This window comes from Dendrobates tinctorius, unplaced genomic scaffold (genome assembly GCF_039654945.1).
Source record: "Dendrobates tinctorius isolate UK_male_01 unplaced genomic scaffold, ASM3965494v1 ptg000073l, whole genome shotgun sequence".
Lineage (NCBI taxonomy): Eukaryota > Metazoa > Chordata > Amphibia > Anura > Dendrobatidae > Dendrobates > Dendrobates tinctorius.
Window position 1 is genome coordinate 37,903,377 of NW_027361741.1, and position 15,782 is coordinate 37,919,158.

At 45.3% G+C, this 15,782-nt stretch overlaps 1 protein-coding gene across 3 annotated transcripts in view; it reads right to left on the bottom strand.

Annotated features, from left to right (window-relative positions):
- Positions 1-15,782, bottom strand: part of PRR14L (proline rich 14 like) — a 71,116-nt gene that overhangs the window by 12,234 nt on the left and 43,100 nt on the right. For all 3 annotated transcript variants that reach the window (XM_073582809.1, XM_073582810.1, XM_073582808.1), the window contains exon 8: positions 4,789-4,860. In XM_073582809.1, coding sequence (XP_073438910.1) covers positions 4,789-4,860 — 72 coding nt within the window. The remainder of the gene's footprint in view (positions 1-4,788; positions 4,861-15,782) is intronic.

Sequence of the window (15,782 nt, forward strand, 5' to 3'; positions counted from 1 at the left end):
CTGGATTGTCTAGAAGCTTCCAGGGCACGTCCATGAGCATGTTCACGAGCTCCGAAAAACCAGGCCCGTCTCGAGCGATGAGAAGAACTGGAACCCCTTCTGCCTTTATCTTTTTTATGCCTTTCGGAATCAAGGGGAGAGGCAGAAAGATAGGGGAGCTGAAACAGACCACGGGATCACCAGGGCGTCGCAGCCTAAGGCCCTCGGATCCCGGGAACTGGCTACGAACAGAGGAACTTTGTGTTTCGCTCGGGACGCCATGAGGTTGACATCTGGGGTGCCCCATCTCTGACATATTTGGTCGAAGACAGCGGGGTTGAGAGACCACTCGCCTGACATGAAGCGTTGACTACTCAGAAAATCGACATCCCAATTTTACACCCCCGGGATGTGAACTGCTGATATGGCAGGGACGTGACGTTCCGCCCGTCGCAGAATCTTTGTCATTTCTGACATGGCCCGTTTGCTGAGAGTCCCGCCTTGATGGTTTATGTTCACCACGGCCGTGGCGTTGTCCGACTGAATGCGGACCGGGTTGCCTGCGAGCAGAGACTGCCAGCGGAGAAGGGCAAGAAGGATTGCCCTGATCTCCAGGAGATTGATGGGGAGAAGGGTTTCCTGAGCATTCCAGCGACCCTGCACTGTGTAATGAAGGAAGACTGCTCCCCAACCGAGGAGACTGGCATCGGTGGTGATGACCTGCCACAGGAGAGGGAGAAAGGACCTCCCGCGCAGAAGAGGTGGATAGTGTCCACCAAGTCAGAGATTGCCTCACCTTGAGAGGAAGAAGAACCGGTCGGTCCAGGGAGACAGTTGTCTTGTCCCAAGCAAGCAAGAGAGCCTGCTGAAGAGGACGGGTGTGAAACTGGGCTTAAGGACGGCTTTCATGGCAGCAACCATCTTCCCCAGTACCCTCATGCAAGACTGTAAGGTGAGAGGGAATGGTTTCCTTAGAGAGTGAATTCCCTGAAGTAGAGACGCACACTTTTCCTTCGGGAAGAAGACACGGACCTGAGCCTTATCAAACTGCATACCCAGAAACACCAGGCGCTGAGATAGAAGAAGGGAGGATTTCTCCTTGTTGACTATCCAGCCTAGGCGGGCCACAGTGTCCAGAGTGATCTGAAGGTTGTGGTCACAGTCTTGGCGCGACCTTCCTTTGATCAGGAGATCGTCCAGGTAAGGGATTATAAGAATCCCTTTGGAGTGAAGGATGGCCATAGCCGCTGCCATCACCTTTGTGAAGACCCTGGGGGTAGACGCCAGGCCGAAAGGAAGAGCCGTGAACTGATAGCGATCCTACTGAATCGCAAAACGAAGGAACCTCTGATGCTGCACACAAACAGGAATGTGCAGATAAACATCCTGAATGCCCACAGAGCAAAGAAACTCCCCCGGTTCCATGGAGGCGATCACCGAAAGTAAGGAGTCCATCCTGAAATGGCGGGTCCGAACGTGGCGATTCAACCGCCTGAGGTCCAGAATTGGACAGAGGGACCCATCTTTTTTTCGGGACTACGAACAGATTGGAGTAAAATCCCGAAAACCGCTTGTTTGGAGGAACAGGCATGATTACGCCTGAGTGTAGAAGGGAAGAGACCACCTGAAGAATCCCTGGAGCTTGACTGGGACTCTTTGATGGCCGCGAGAGAAAGAAGTGTCTTCCTGGGGTGGAAGAAAAGTCGATCTTGTAACCGGACCTGACTATCTCTCTGACCCAGAAGTCGCTGACCACTGACAACCATGTGTCCCTGAAAAAAAGAAACAGTCCTCCCACCCTGGAAAAATTTCCAGGTGGGGGTGACCCGTCATTTAGAGGAAAACCTGTGAGCACGGGATCCAGATGGCCTTGAGGGTCGTCCCTTTGGTCTCCAGTGAGGAGCCGGTTTGAAGGATGGTTTTCTCCTTTCCCTTGGGAAGGACAGGGGGGGGGGACTTGGGAGTCTTGCTGGGAGGAAGTCCCCGAAGAAGAGAGGTCAAAAGGAGCAGAAGGTCTGGGGCCCTTTCCTATTGAAGGGACGTTTGGGCTTAGACTGAGGAAGGGAAGTACTTTCCCCCCCGGTGGCGTCTACAATTATTTGGACCAATTTGGACCCGAAGAGCCTGGACCCCTGAAATACCAGGCTTGTGAGAGATGTTTTTAGAGGTAGGATCTGCATTCCACGCCTTTAATCAGAGGATGCGGTGAATGGCAATGATATTGCTGCTTGCTCTGGCGGAACAGCCGACCGCGTCCAAAGAAGCGGCTAGAAGATATTTGCTGGCGTGAGCTATCTGATCTGCCAAATCTGTGGGTTCTTCCGGAGGAGCTGCAGCTACAATGCCCTGGTGGAGGATCTTAGCCCAGGCAGAAATAGACTTCGCCGCCCAGGTGAAAGCGAAGCTGGGGCAGAGGGAAGATCCGGTCACTTCAAAGGCCGATTTCGCTAAAGATTCAATCTGCCTGTCCGTGGCGTCCTTGAGAGATGCACTATTTGGAAGGGACAGAACTGCTTTTGAGGCCAGGCGAGAGACCGGAGGGTCCACCTTTGGAGACTCTGCCCATTTACCTGTAAGGTCAGGGCTGAAGGGATACAGTATGTCCAACTGTCTCCTTCCAGGGAAGCGCATTTTGGGGTGCTCCCAGTGTTTGGCCATGGTCGCCTCGAACTCCTTGTGATTGGGAAAGGTCCGGGAGGACGTTTTACCCATTTGAAAGAGACGGAGTGATCTGGAGTGGGGATCATGTCTTGTATTTTGGAAGTCTGGTCTGAATCAAAGTCAGACCCAGACTGGGAATCCAATTCAGACCCAGACTTCTCCAAGGAGGGGGAATGGGGAGAAAGGGGCACTCTAGAAAGCGTAGAGGGGTCCGGGGAACCGGATGAGGAGCTAGGGAGAGTACGCTTCCTAGATTCTTTTCCTGATCTGTCCCGCGAAGGTCGTAGTCAGGTGCGTGCGAATCACCCTGCGAGGCGTTCAGAGCTCTGGTGGTGGCAGATAAATTGGGAAGACGTTCCAGGGCCTGGACGAGGGACTGTGATATTTTTGTCAGGTCCGAGACCGACTGAGACATGGCAACAGCCCACTCCGGAGGGGGGTGTGCTCTCATCCTGGGTATTAGGGTGCTCTTGCAGGGCAGACATGGTTGAAGGACTGCAGGATGGGCAGAGGGGGGACGTCTGACCTGAGGACCACTTTCTCTTGCAGCGAGCACATGCATAATGAATTACAGTGGGCTTAGAGGGAGGACCAGAAGCCACTGCAGAGTTGGGCATAAGTTGAGTTTGGTGATACTGCTGACGTGAGTTATGCTTGAAAAGAGTGCTAGAGCTATACTGCTGAGGAGAACTATTAAGCAAGACTAACAGGGAAGGGGAGCCAGGCAGAGCCTACCCGATGCCAGCGACGATGCAGCTGAATACCGATGGATAACAGTGTTCCCCTTTCAGGTGACCGCAGTGTACCGTCTGTGTGGTGCAGGAGATGCAGTGGAGAAGCGCTGCAGGAGTTCAGGAGATAAGATGTCCGCGGACCACGCTGCACGATGGGTGTGGCCAGGTTACAGGAAGAAAGCGAAAGGCTGATTATAACTGGCTGTTGCGTCGTGTTTGACGGCGTGAGGCGTGTCCCTGCCTGAAATGGAGACCTGAGAGGCTGATGGGCGACGTGCGACCAGCGGGGGGTGTGGCCGGGGGACGAGCCGGCTGATAAAAATGAAAGCAGGGAGAGGAGTGGCTTGACCCGCCGGAGGTGTGCGAAGCCCAGGGAATGTGCTGGCCAGACGGGGGAAGGTGCCTCTGTGATTGGAAGGCCGTCCGGAAGGCGTGCTGCCTCAAAGAGCTACGTGACATGGAGGAAGAAGGAGATGGCGAGCGGCAGAGAAAAAGGACGCCAAATACAAACGTTGAGCCGTGCTGGGCTGCTGAGCCGGTGGTTTTCTTAAAAGGAAAAATAGCCTACTGCTGCGGACTGCTGGGCTGTGGTTTGTAGTCTGCCCGGGGGGAGCGGGAGAACAAGGATGAGGACATACGTACCAGCCTCGTGGTGGTGTCCAGGATCCTCTTTTACGAGATCTCGTTAGCGGTCCCTCGGATAGTGGAGGATCGCTATAAAACAGGGATCCTCCTCCCCGCACCGCTTCGGATGGTGCAGAAGACGGCATCAACCCCTTAACAAGAAGGGGGGGAGGCCACAGCTGGTGACCACAGTCTCCGATGAGAGGGGTGAGGAGGGGGAAAGGCAAAGGACCGGCCACCGTAAATCACCCTGAGACACCTGGAAAGGTGACGGGATAAGGTCCTGCCTGTGGATCTGAGAGTGGGCGATGTGGGTGACACCACACTGCTCTCTCAGTCGCATGAGTAAAGGAAAGCAGGGTGAGACATTACACCCTGTTACCCTGATGCCGAGGAATCTGAAAAACAAAGGAGAGACATTAATAAAAAAAACAACAGGGTACTTGAAAAGGAAAGAAATGCGGATCTGGTATCAGATCCAGGTCCGCCTCCTACAGACACTAAGCTTAAACTGAGTAGCCTAGTGCCTGTCGGTGGGTGTATACTGCTGGGGAGGAACTATTTTTTCCTTTTGCATAGTGTCAGCACCTCCTAGTGACAGCAGCATACACCCCATTGTTATCTGTGTCCCCCAATGAAGCGATAAAGAAAATATATAACTTGACAATAATAAAAAAGTTTAGTCATTCTTTAGACATACAAGACCTAAAGCTTCCCCAGAGATAGAAGAGAAGGTGTGAAAGAGGGGTAAAGATATTTTGACCACAATTCCCACAGTAATGTCTCATACCGAGCAGACGGTGGACACTTGTAATTCTTGTTGGTGTAAATATCCTCCAAACTGAACTCTTTCTTGTTTACTCTACAATATAAAAAAAAATATTAAGTGATTTCACACAAAATGTCTCCGTAATAGTCAGGAAAAATATATCTTTGTACCGTGTTAGCCAGTAAATAGAAAAATATTCAAATTTGAGAGTCCTCATTGGTTGATACCTTTTAATAGCTAACTGAAAAAATGGTAACAAATTGCAAGCTTTCGAGGCTACTCAGGCCTCTTCGTCGGGAATAGAATAACACAATCTGAAGAGTCACTTATTTATACACAACATGGTATAGCATATATTAATACAGTCTAATAGAAAATTAGGCAACAACATCTGTTACCAAAATCTATATACACAACCTCGATAACGTATACATAGAGGTATGACGATAAATTGCAAAATATGAAGATTATAAAATAAATCTTTAATAATATTTCATAAAAAGGTTGAATAAAATAATATTGGATCAAGCTTCTGGAACAAAAAAAAAAAAAAAAGTACGGGAGCATGGGAACATAAGGCAAGTATGGACGTTCTTTTGCAAATAGAGTACTGAATGAATAAAAATGATCACAACAAACTTCCAATTGAGAAAAAAAAGGCTACTAAATCAATATCAAATAATAAAAAAATTTATTTCTATAGCGCCGACATATTCCGCAGCACTTTACATTTCAGAGGGGACTTGTACAGACGATAGACATTACAGCATAACAATAATCACATAGATCATAACAGATACCAAGAGGAATGAGGGCCCTGCTCGCAAGCTTACAATCTATGAGGAAAAAAGGTAGACATGAAAGGTGGGTGGTAACAATTGCCCTGATTGTTTGGACCAGCCATAATGTTAAGTGTGTAACAGTACAGACACAGAGGGCTAATGGATGCATAAAGCATGTGGGAACATGATGTGGGGAACCTGGTTATGGTAAAACTTTGTACCACACAGGGATAGTTAGGTTAATGTGTTGAGGTGGCAGGCCAGGTCTGAATAAATGCATTTTCAGTTTTCACGGCATGCTTAAAATTGTAGGGATTAGGGGACTAATCGTATTGACCTGGGAAGTGCATTCCAAAGATTTGGCGCAGCTTGTGTATAGTCTTGGAGACAGGAGTGGGAGGTTCTGATTACTGAGGATGCTAACCTCAGGTCATCAGCAGAATGGGGGGCACGGGTAGGGTGGTAGACTGAAACGAGGGAGGAGATGTAGGGTGGTGCTGAGCCATGGAGAGCTTTGTGGGTGAGGGTAATATGTTTGTACTGGATTCTGGAGTTGATGGGTAGCCAGTGTAATGATTGGCACAAGGTAGAGGCATCAGTGTAACGATTGGCGAGGAATATGATTCTGGCTGCAGCTTTCAAGACAGATTGGAGGGTGGGGAAGAGTTTGGTAAGAAGGAGACTGATTAGAAAAGAGTTACAATAGTCCAAACGAGAATGAATAAGAGAAACAGTTTTTGCGGAGTCAAAAGTAAGGAAAAGACGAATTCTAGAAGTGGTTTTGAGTGAGCCAGTGATCGGATGGGGGGGGCAAAGGAAAGCTCGGAGTCAAGTATGACCCCAAGGCAGCGGGCATGTTGCTGGGGAGTAATAGTGGGACCACACACAGAAATGGCAATGTTGGGTATAGGTACATTAGTAGAGGGAGGAAACACAAGGAGTTCAGTCTTTGACAGGTTCACTTTCAGATATAGTGAGGACATGATGTTAGACACAGCGTTTAGACAATCGCTGGCGTTTTCTAAAAAGGCAGGCGTGATGCCAGGAGAAGAAGCGTATAATTGGGTGTCATCATATGATACTGGAAACCAAATCTACTGATTGTTTGGCCAATGTGGGCAGTGTACAAAGAGAAGGGGGGGGCCTAGAACCGATCCTTGAGGAACCCCAACAGTAAGGGGAAGGTGAGAGGAGGAGGAACCGGCAAAAGATACAGTAAAGGAGCGGTCAGAGAGATAGGAGGAAAACAAGGAGAAAGCGGTGTCCTTGATGCCGATGGAGCGCAGCATGGTGAGGAGGAGCTGATGATCCACAGTGTCGAATGCTGCAGAGAGATCCAAGAGAATTAGCATGGAGTAGTGACCATTAGATTTAGCTGTTAACCCCTTCCTGCCATCCGACGTACTATCCCGTCCACGGTACCCGGGCCCGTATGACCGGGGACGGGATAGTACGTCGGCGCGATCAGCGGCGCCCACGTGGTGAGCGCCGCTGATCGCGGCCGGGTGTCAGCTGATTATCACAGCTGACACCCGGCACAATGTGTCAGGGGCGGTCACGGACCGCCCCCGACACGTTAACCCCTTGCACACCGCGATCAAACACGATCGCGGTGTACCGGGGGTTAAAGGGAAGCATCGGCAGGGAGGGGGCTCCCTCCGTGCTTCCCTGAGCCCCCCACGGCAGCGCAATGTGCAGCGCTGCTGCGGGGGACTCCCTTCCTCCAGGCCCCCGAATCCAAGATGGCGACGGGGGCCGACGGGGGCCTGCGGAAGCTGGCTTCCTCAGTGCCTGCAAAGCGCAGGCATGAGGAAGCCTTCTGCAGTGCCTGTGTCAGATCGCTGATCTGTCACAGTGATCTGTGATGTGACAGATCAGCGATCTGTCACAGGACAGTGATGTCCCACCTGGGACTATTTAATAAAGTAAAAAAAAAAAATAAAAAAAAGTGTAAAAATAATTATAAAAAAAAAAAAAAAAAAAAAAATCGCCAAATAAATTAGTAAAAAAAAAAAAAATATTCCCCCAATAAATCCATTTTTTGGAAATAATAAAAAAAAAAACAATAAAAGTACACATATTAAGTATCGCTGCGTCCGTAACGACCCGCCCTATAAAACTGTCCCATTAGTTAACCCCTTTAGCGAACCCCTTAAAAAATAAAAATAAAAAAACGAAGCAAAAAATAATGATTTATTATCATACCGCCAAACAAAAAGTGTAATAATGCGCGATCAAAAAGACGCATATAAATAGCCATGGTACCACTGAAAACGTCATCTTGTCCCGCAAAAAACGAGCCGCCACACAGCATCATCAGCGAAAAAATAAAAAAGTTATAGCTCGCTGAATAAAGCGATGCAAAAATAATTATTTTTTATATAAAATAGTTTTCATTGCATAAAACCGACAAAAACATAAAAAACGACCTAAATGAGGTATCGCTGTAACCGTACTGACCCAAAGAATAAAACCGCTTTATCAATTTTACCGCACGCGGAACGGTGTAAACGCACCACCCCCAAAAGAAATTCATGAAACGCTGGTTTTTGTTCATTCTGCGTCCCAAAAATCGGAATAAAAAGCGATCAAAAAATTTCACGTGCCCGAAAATGGTACCAATAAAAACGTCAACTTGTCCCGCAAAAAATAAGACCTCACATGACTCGGTGGGTCAAAATACGGAAAAATTATAGCTCTCAATATGTGGTGATGCAAAAACTATTTTTACAATAAAAAGCGTCTTTTAGCGTGCGACAGCCGCCAAACATAAAAACCGCCATAAATAGTAAATCAAACCCCCCCGTTATCACCCCCTTAGTTAGGGAAAAATAATAAAATTAAAAAAATGTATTTATTTCCATTTTTCCATTAGGGTTAGGGCTAGGGTTAGGGCTAGGGGTGTGTTGGGGTAGGGTTAGGGTTAGGGCTAGGGTTAGGGCTAGGGTTAGGGCTAGGGGCGTGTTGGGGTTCGGGTTGGAGTTAGAATTGGGGGTTTCCACTGTTTGGGCACATCAGGGGCTCTCAAAATGCAACATGGAGTCTGATCTCAATTCCAGCCAATTCTGAGTTGAAAAAGTCAAATGGTGCTCCTTCCCTTCCAAGCTCTGCTATGCGCCCAAACAGTGTTTTACCCCCACATGTAGGGTATCAGCCTACTCAGGACAAATTGCAAAACAATTTTTGGGGTCCAATTTCTCCTGTTACCCTTAGGAAAATAAAAAATTGGGGGCAAAAATATCATTTTTGTGGAAAAAAATGATTTTTTTATTTTCACGTCCGAGTGTTATAAACTTCTGTGAAGCACTTGCGGGTTCAAAGTGCTCACCTCACATCTAGATATGTTCCTTAGTGGGTCTAGTTTTCAAAATGGGGTCATTTGTGGGGGGTTTCCACTGTTTAGGTACATTAGGGGCTCTCCAAAGGCAACATGACACCCGCAGACCATTCCATCAAAGTCTGCATTCCAAAACGTCACTACTTCCCTTCCGAGCCCCGACGTGTGCCCATACAGTAGTTTTCTCCCACATATGGGGTATCAGCATACTCAGGACAAATTGGACAACAACTTTTGGGGTCCAATTTCTCCTGGTACCCTTGGGAAAATAAAAAAATGGTGACTAAAAGATCATGTTTGTGGAAAAAATACGAATTTTTTATTTTCACGCCCGGGCGTTGTAAACTTCTGTGAAACACTGGGGGGTTCAAAGTGCTCACCACACATCTAGATAAGTTCCTTGGGGGGTCTAGTATACAAAATGGTGTCATTTGTGGGGAGTTTCCACTGTTTAGGTACATTAGGGGCTCTCCAAAGGCAACATGACACCCGCAGACCATTCCATCAAAGTCTGCATTCCAAAACGTCACTACTTCCCTTCCGAGCCCCGACGTGTGCCCATACAGTAGTTTTCTCCCACATATGGGGTATCAGCATACTCAGGACAAATTGGACAACAACTTTTGGGGTCCAATTTCTCCTGGTACCCTTGGGAAAATAAAAAAATGGTGATTAAAAGATCATGTTTGTGGAAAAAATACGAATTTTTTATTTTCACTCCCGGGTGTTATAAACTTCTGTGAAGCACTGGGGGGGTCAAAGTGCTCACCACACATCTAGATAAGTTCCTTAGGGGGTCTAGTTTCCAAAATGGTGTCATTTGTGGGGGGTTTCCACTGTTTTGGTACATCAGGGGTTTTCCAAACGCGACATCGTGTCCGATCTCAATTCTAGCCAAAAACTTCAAATGGCGCTGCTTCCCTTCCGAGCTCTGCCATGCGCCCAAATAGTGGTTTACCCCCACATGTGGGGTATCAGCGTACTCAAGACAAATTGCACAATAACTTTTAGGGTCCTGTTACCCTTGGGAAAATAAAAATTGGGGTGAAAAGATCATTTTTGTGGAAAAAATATGATTTTTTAATTGTACCGCTGTACGTTATAAACTTCTGTAAAGCCCTTGTGGGTTCAAAGTTCTCACCACATATCTAGATAAGTTCCTTGGGGGGTCTAGTTTCCAAAATGGGGTCACTTGTAGGGGGTTTCCACTGTTTAGGTACATCAGGGACTCTCCAAACGTGACATGGCGTCCAATCTGAATTCCAGCCAATTTTGCATTGAAAAAGTCAAACGGCGCTCCTTCCATTCTGAGCTCTGCCATGCGCCGAAACAGTCGTTCCCCCCCACATATCAGGTATCTGCGTACTCAGGACAAATTGCACAATAACTTTTGCAGTTCAATTTCTCCTGTTACCCTTGGTAAAATAAAAAAAATTGAACCTGAAGTATTTTTTTTATGAAAAAAAGTTAGATGTTCATTTTTTTTTAAATATTCAAAAAAATTCCTGTGATGCACCTAAAGGGTTAATAAACTTCTTGAATGTGGTTTTGAGCACCTTAAGGGGTGCAGTTTTTAGAATGGTGTCACTTTTGGGTATTTTCTATCATATAGACCCCTCAAAGTGGCTTCAAATGTGATGTGGTCCTAAAAATAAAATGGTGTTGTAAAAATGAGAAATCGCTGGTCAACTTTTAACCCTTATAACTTCCTAACAAAAAAAAATTTTGGTTCCAAAATTGTGCTGATGTAAAGTAAACATGTGGGAAATGTTAGTTATCAAGTTTTTTGTGTGCCGTATCTCTGTGATTTAAGGGCATAAAAATTCAAAGTTGGAAAATCGCGAAATTTTCGCCAAATTTCCGTTTTTCTCACAAATAAACGCAAGTTATTTGAATGAAATTTTACCACTAACATGAAGTACAATATGTCACGAGAAAACAATGTCAGAATCACCGGGATCCATGGAAGCGTTTCAGAGTTATGACCTCATAAAGGTACAGTGGTCAGAATTGTAAAAATTGGCCCGGTCATGAACGTGCAAACCACCCTTGGGGGTGAAGGGGTTAATAGATCATTAGAGACTTTAGTGAGGGAAGTTTCAGTAGAGTGTAAAGAGTGGAAACCGGATTGGGGAGGGTCGAGAAGAGAGTTATCAGAGCGATAGCGGATCAGACGGGAGTGGACCAGGTGTTCCAGGAGTTTAGAGATCAAGGGAAGATTAGCGGCACAGTTTTGGTCAAGGGATGGTTTTTAAGTTGTGGATGTATGATGCTTAAATGAGGAGGGAAAGATATCAGAAGAGAGAGAGAGAGGTTAAATATTTTAGTTAGGTGAGTGGTGACAGCAGGGGAAAGGGACTGGGGGAGATGTGACAGAAATGGGTCACTGGTGCAAGTGGTTGGGTGAGAAGATGCAAGGAGCCTGCTTACTTCTTCTGTAACTGGGTCAAAATCAGAGAGTGAGCTAGATGCAGTGGGGGAGGGAGGACAGTGCATGGTATGAGGTGATTGGGAGATAATTTCCTGTCGGACATGGTCAATTTTTCCTTGAAACAATGAATGGCATGTAAGGTGCATAGTGCATAATGTAGACATTCATCAAAAAATGGATATTAAAGAAAAAAGCCAAATCTCACTCAGAAAGTACAGAATGCATTAGTAAAGAAAAGCTACTAACTGGCTCATGATGCAAGCTGTGCAAATGAATATAAATTGAAAATCAGCCCAAACAATAAAGTGCATAAATAAAGAAATGGCTGCTAAGTAGCTCATGATGCAAACAGTGCCAATATGTACAAATTGAAAGTCAATCCAAAGACATGAAAAGTGCAGAGAAGTACCTAAAAAGAGCTTGATATAAGAATCCCAGCTGCCACGCGCTCTTACCCCGACAGCGCCGTTTCACAAAATGCTTCTTCTACTGCAGTTTATTGTTGGGGCTGATTTTCAATTTATATGCATTAGCACAGCTTGCATCATAAGCCAGCTGGTAGCCTTTCTTTACTATTGCATTCTATACTTTCTCATTGAGATTTGGCTTTTTTTTTTAATATCCATTCATTTTTGATGAATGTCTACATTATGCACTATGCACCTCATTATTTGATATTGACTCAATAGCCTGTTTTTTTCTCAAATGAAAGTTTGTTGTGATCATTTTTATTCATTGAGTACTCCATTTGCAAAAGAATGTCCATACTTACTTTATGTTCCCATGCTCCCGTAACTCCCTGGCATGCGTATTCCCACTAAACACAAGCGTTTTTGCAAGCGTAACTAGCTTGCAGAATGGTAGCGTTTTCCAAGCGATCTGTAGCATCGCTTGAAAAACTGATTGACAAGTTGGTCACACTTGACCAACTCAGCGGCGCTCCCGGCATCTTCCGGTCCCAGTGATGCTTTGCGCGATGGACCTTTGTGACGTCATGTTCGCTCTCAGGTGATTCGCACAAAGCATCACTGGGACCGGAAGATGCTGGCAGCGTGGCGAACAGGCGGGAAGGCTCCGGCGGCCGTCGGAAGGAGAGAATATCACTATTTTCTATTTTTATTCTATTTTTTACAGGATTATGGTACCCAGGGCATGGAGGAAAGTCTCCTCTCCTCCAGACCCTGGGTACCATCCGCACATGAAACGCTCACTTTACACATGATGGGCATAGCCACATGCGTAAAGTGAGCGTTTCAATGCAATCCTATGGGTGCAGAATCGCTGCGATTCCGCACAAAGAATGAACATGGTGCGTATTTTTCCGCTATGCGATTCCGCAGCGGAAAAATCTGCAGCATTAGCACAGCAATGCGGAATCACATAGGATTGTATGAAATGTGTTTTCTTAGCATTTTCGCAGCAGAAAAATGCTGCGAAAACGCTAAAAAAAAACGCAACGTGTACACAGCCTAAAAGCGCAAAAACATATAAAAAGATTAAAAAAAAAAAAAAAAAAAAAATAAAATCGCTGAATTGCTGTTTGCTGTTGATTCTGCCTCCCTAAAATAGGAATAGAAAGAGATTAAAAAATGTCATATGCCCAAAAATGGTACCAATAAAACGTCAACTTGTCGCGTCAAAAAATAAAAGCTATCACATGATTCGGTCAGCCGAAATATGGAAAAATTATAGCTGTCTAAATATGGTCATGCAAAAACAAGCTTTTGCAATAAAAAGTGTCTTTTAGTGTGTGACAACAGCAAAGCATAAAAACCCAATAAAAATCTGGTATCGCAACAGTAATAGGGTAGAGTGGCTGACTGCTCAGAGGTTATATGCTCAGTACACTGACAGCAAGACGAAACGTAAATTATTTTTTGCCCGGCAGTCTTATTTTGAGATGGGGAATCAGGCAAGCAAATTTTTGGATTACTTAGTACGACAGCATAATGCGACTAACACAATTCTACAGATTTGGGATTCGGGTGGTACTTTGGTTTCCTCAACTGAGGAGATACTGAAATGCTTTTCTGACTATTATGGTTCACTATACAATTCTAAGACTGATGTGGAGGGCCCGGAGTGTCTAAATTATTTGTCAGACATAGTTTCCTACGCTAAGTCCTTCCCAGCAGGCCTTTATGGATGCTGAGTTTACTCTGGAGGAAGTAGAGGATTCCATGAAAGACATGGCTTCCGGGAAGGCCCCTGGGCCGAATGGATTTCCTGTGGAATTATATAGGAAATACCAGGATATACTGGCGCCCCGTTTGTTGACAGTGTTTCGTGGGATTTGGGAGGGGGGGATGCATTCCAGAGTCCTTTTATGAGGCAAATATAATAGTTCTTAAAAAGGAGGGGAAGGACCCTTTAGATTGTGGATCTTATAGGCCCATATCGCTAGTAAATGTGGATTATAAAATTTTTACGAAAATTTTGGCCAAAAGAGTAAATTCAGTCATATTAGATCTTGTACACTCTGACCAAACTGGTTTTATGCCTGGTAAGAGCATCTCCATTAATATCAGACGAGTCCAGTCAGTGGTCCAATATAGTTCTCTGGTACCAGATAATGAATGGGCATTGGCATCGCTGGATGCGGCCAAGGCCTTTGACTCTCTTGAATGGCCTTTTCTCCATGCATGTTTGCAGAGGTATGGATTTGGTGATACGATTCCAAAGATGGGTCAGTGTTTTATACCTGAAGCCCAAGGCCTGGGTCTTCGTAAATAACTCCATATCTGAACCATTTTCACTGCATAGGGGAACTCGTCAGGGGTGTCCCCTTTCTCCAGCCCTTTTTGCTCTTGCTATTGAGGCACTGGCAATTCGTATAAGATCTTCCCCTAATGTTGCTGGTATAGAAATAGCAGGTCAGACGGACACCATAGGCCTATATGCTGACGATATGGTGATATTTATGGACAAAGCGGAGGAGACTCTGACAGGAGTGATCACTACTATAAATAAATTCAGTAAATATTCTGGCCTATATATAAATTGGGAGAAATCTGCTTTGATGCCTCTTTCCCACACTCCAATGCCACAACTTGACTCTCTCCTTACTGCCCATTGAATCCAGTTTTAAATATCTGGGTATTCATATTTCTCAGAGTAGTAAGTTTGATCTACAACTCAATATACAACCATTGCTGGAGATGGTCAAAGGTAAATTTGCGATCTGGGGTAAACTTCCACTGTCTGTAGCCGGACGTATTAATTTAATTAAAATGATATTACTCCCCAAGCTTAGTTACTTTCTTCAACATAGTGCGGTAGTGGTGCCCAAATCCTTTTTTTTTGCTAATCTGAATTCCCAAACCACATCCTTTATTTGGGGGAAAGCCAACCACTTTACAGAGGCCCAAGAGGGGAGGGGGGGGGCAGCGTTACCCGATTTCTTCTTATATTATTTGGCTGGACAGGCCAAGGCCATAAGTACATGGATATACATATTGGTCCTTAAAACCCAACACCAACCATGGGTACATTCCGCAAAGACTAACTAACACTAAATGCCACAGATAAAAACCAAATGGCACAAGGAATGTGGAGTACAAAATATAAACAATTTTATTCATATTAGAATTCATATATCATACAATCACATATAGATGCCTCAAATTATCAGAAAAATCGCTGGAAACATGGACAAAAAAAAAAAATCACTACATTATCCAATAAATAAACCATTAATCCGTGCTAAAATGGCATATAATACTCAAGCAGTCATATATAAGACCGCTAAGAATCCATATTGTAATAAATAAGTACATGGATGCCTGGAGGTCATCTCCAAAATTCTGAGAATCATCTACTTCATGCTCCACGGATTAGTTGCCCGCTGGGTTTTTTAGAAATGAGGAAAATAGATGTCTCGAGACTGTTACCTCTGCTTCGTCTGGCACGATCGATATGGAGACAGATTAAAGGGGTGGTTGGATTTGGGGATATTATAGCTGAAATGCCCCTATGGAATAAGGACTACCTCCCGATGCTACTTGAACATCCATCCGCCGAGTTTTGGGCTCAGTATAGTATCTCTACGATAGATGATCTATATGATCATGGAACTTTGGTGTCCTTTGAGCAATTACAAGTTAATCGCAGTGTCCCGAGATACCAGTTTTTCCGTTATTTACAGCTAAGATCAGCCTTTCAATCGCACATGAGATGTATGGGCATAGATAATGCCATTTCGTCTTTACCCGATAGGGATTCTTAAGTCACAGGCCCTCAAGGTCTCATCTCCTCTCTATATACATATATGTTGTCAGTGGGGACAGAATGTGCCTTAGATTCCGTTAAGAAGAAATGGGGGGGGGGGGGGCTCATCCCAGATACACAGGATGAGGAATGGGAAGAAATCCTGGAGTCGCCAATATGGGTGTCTCCGTCTGCCAAAAACAGGATGATGCAATTGTATATTATTAATCAATCATATTCAACTCCGATTCGACTCTTT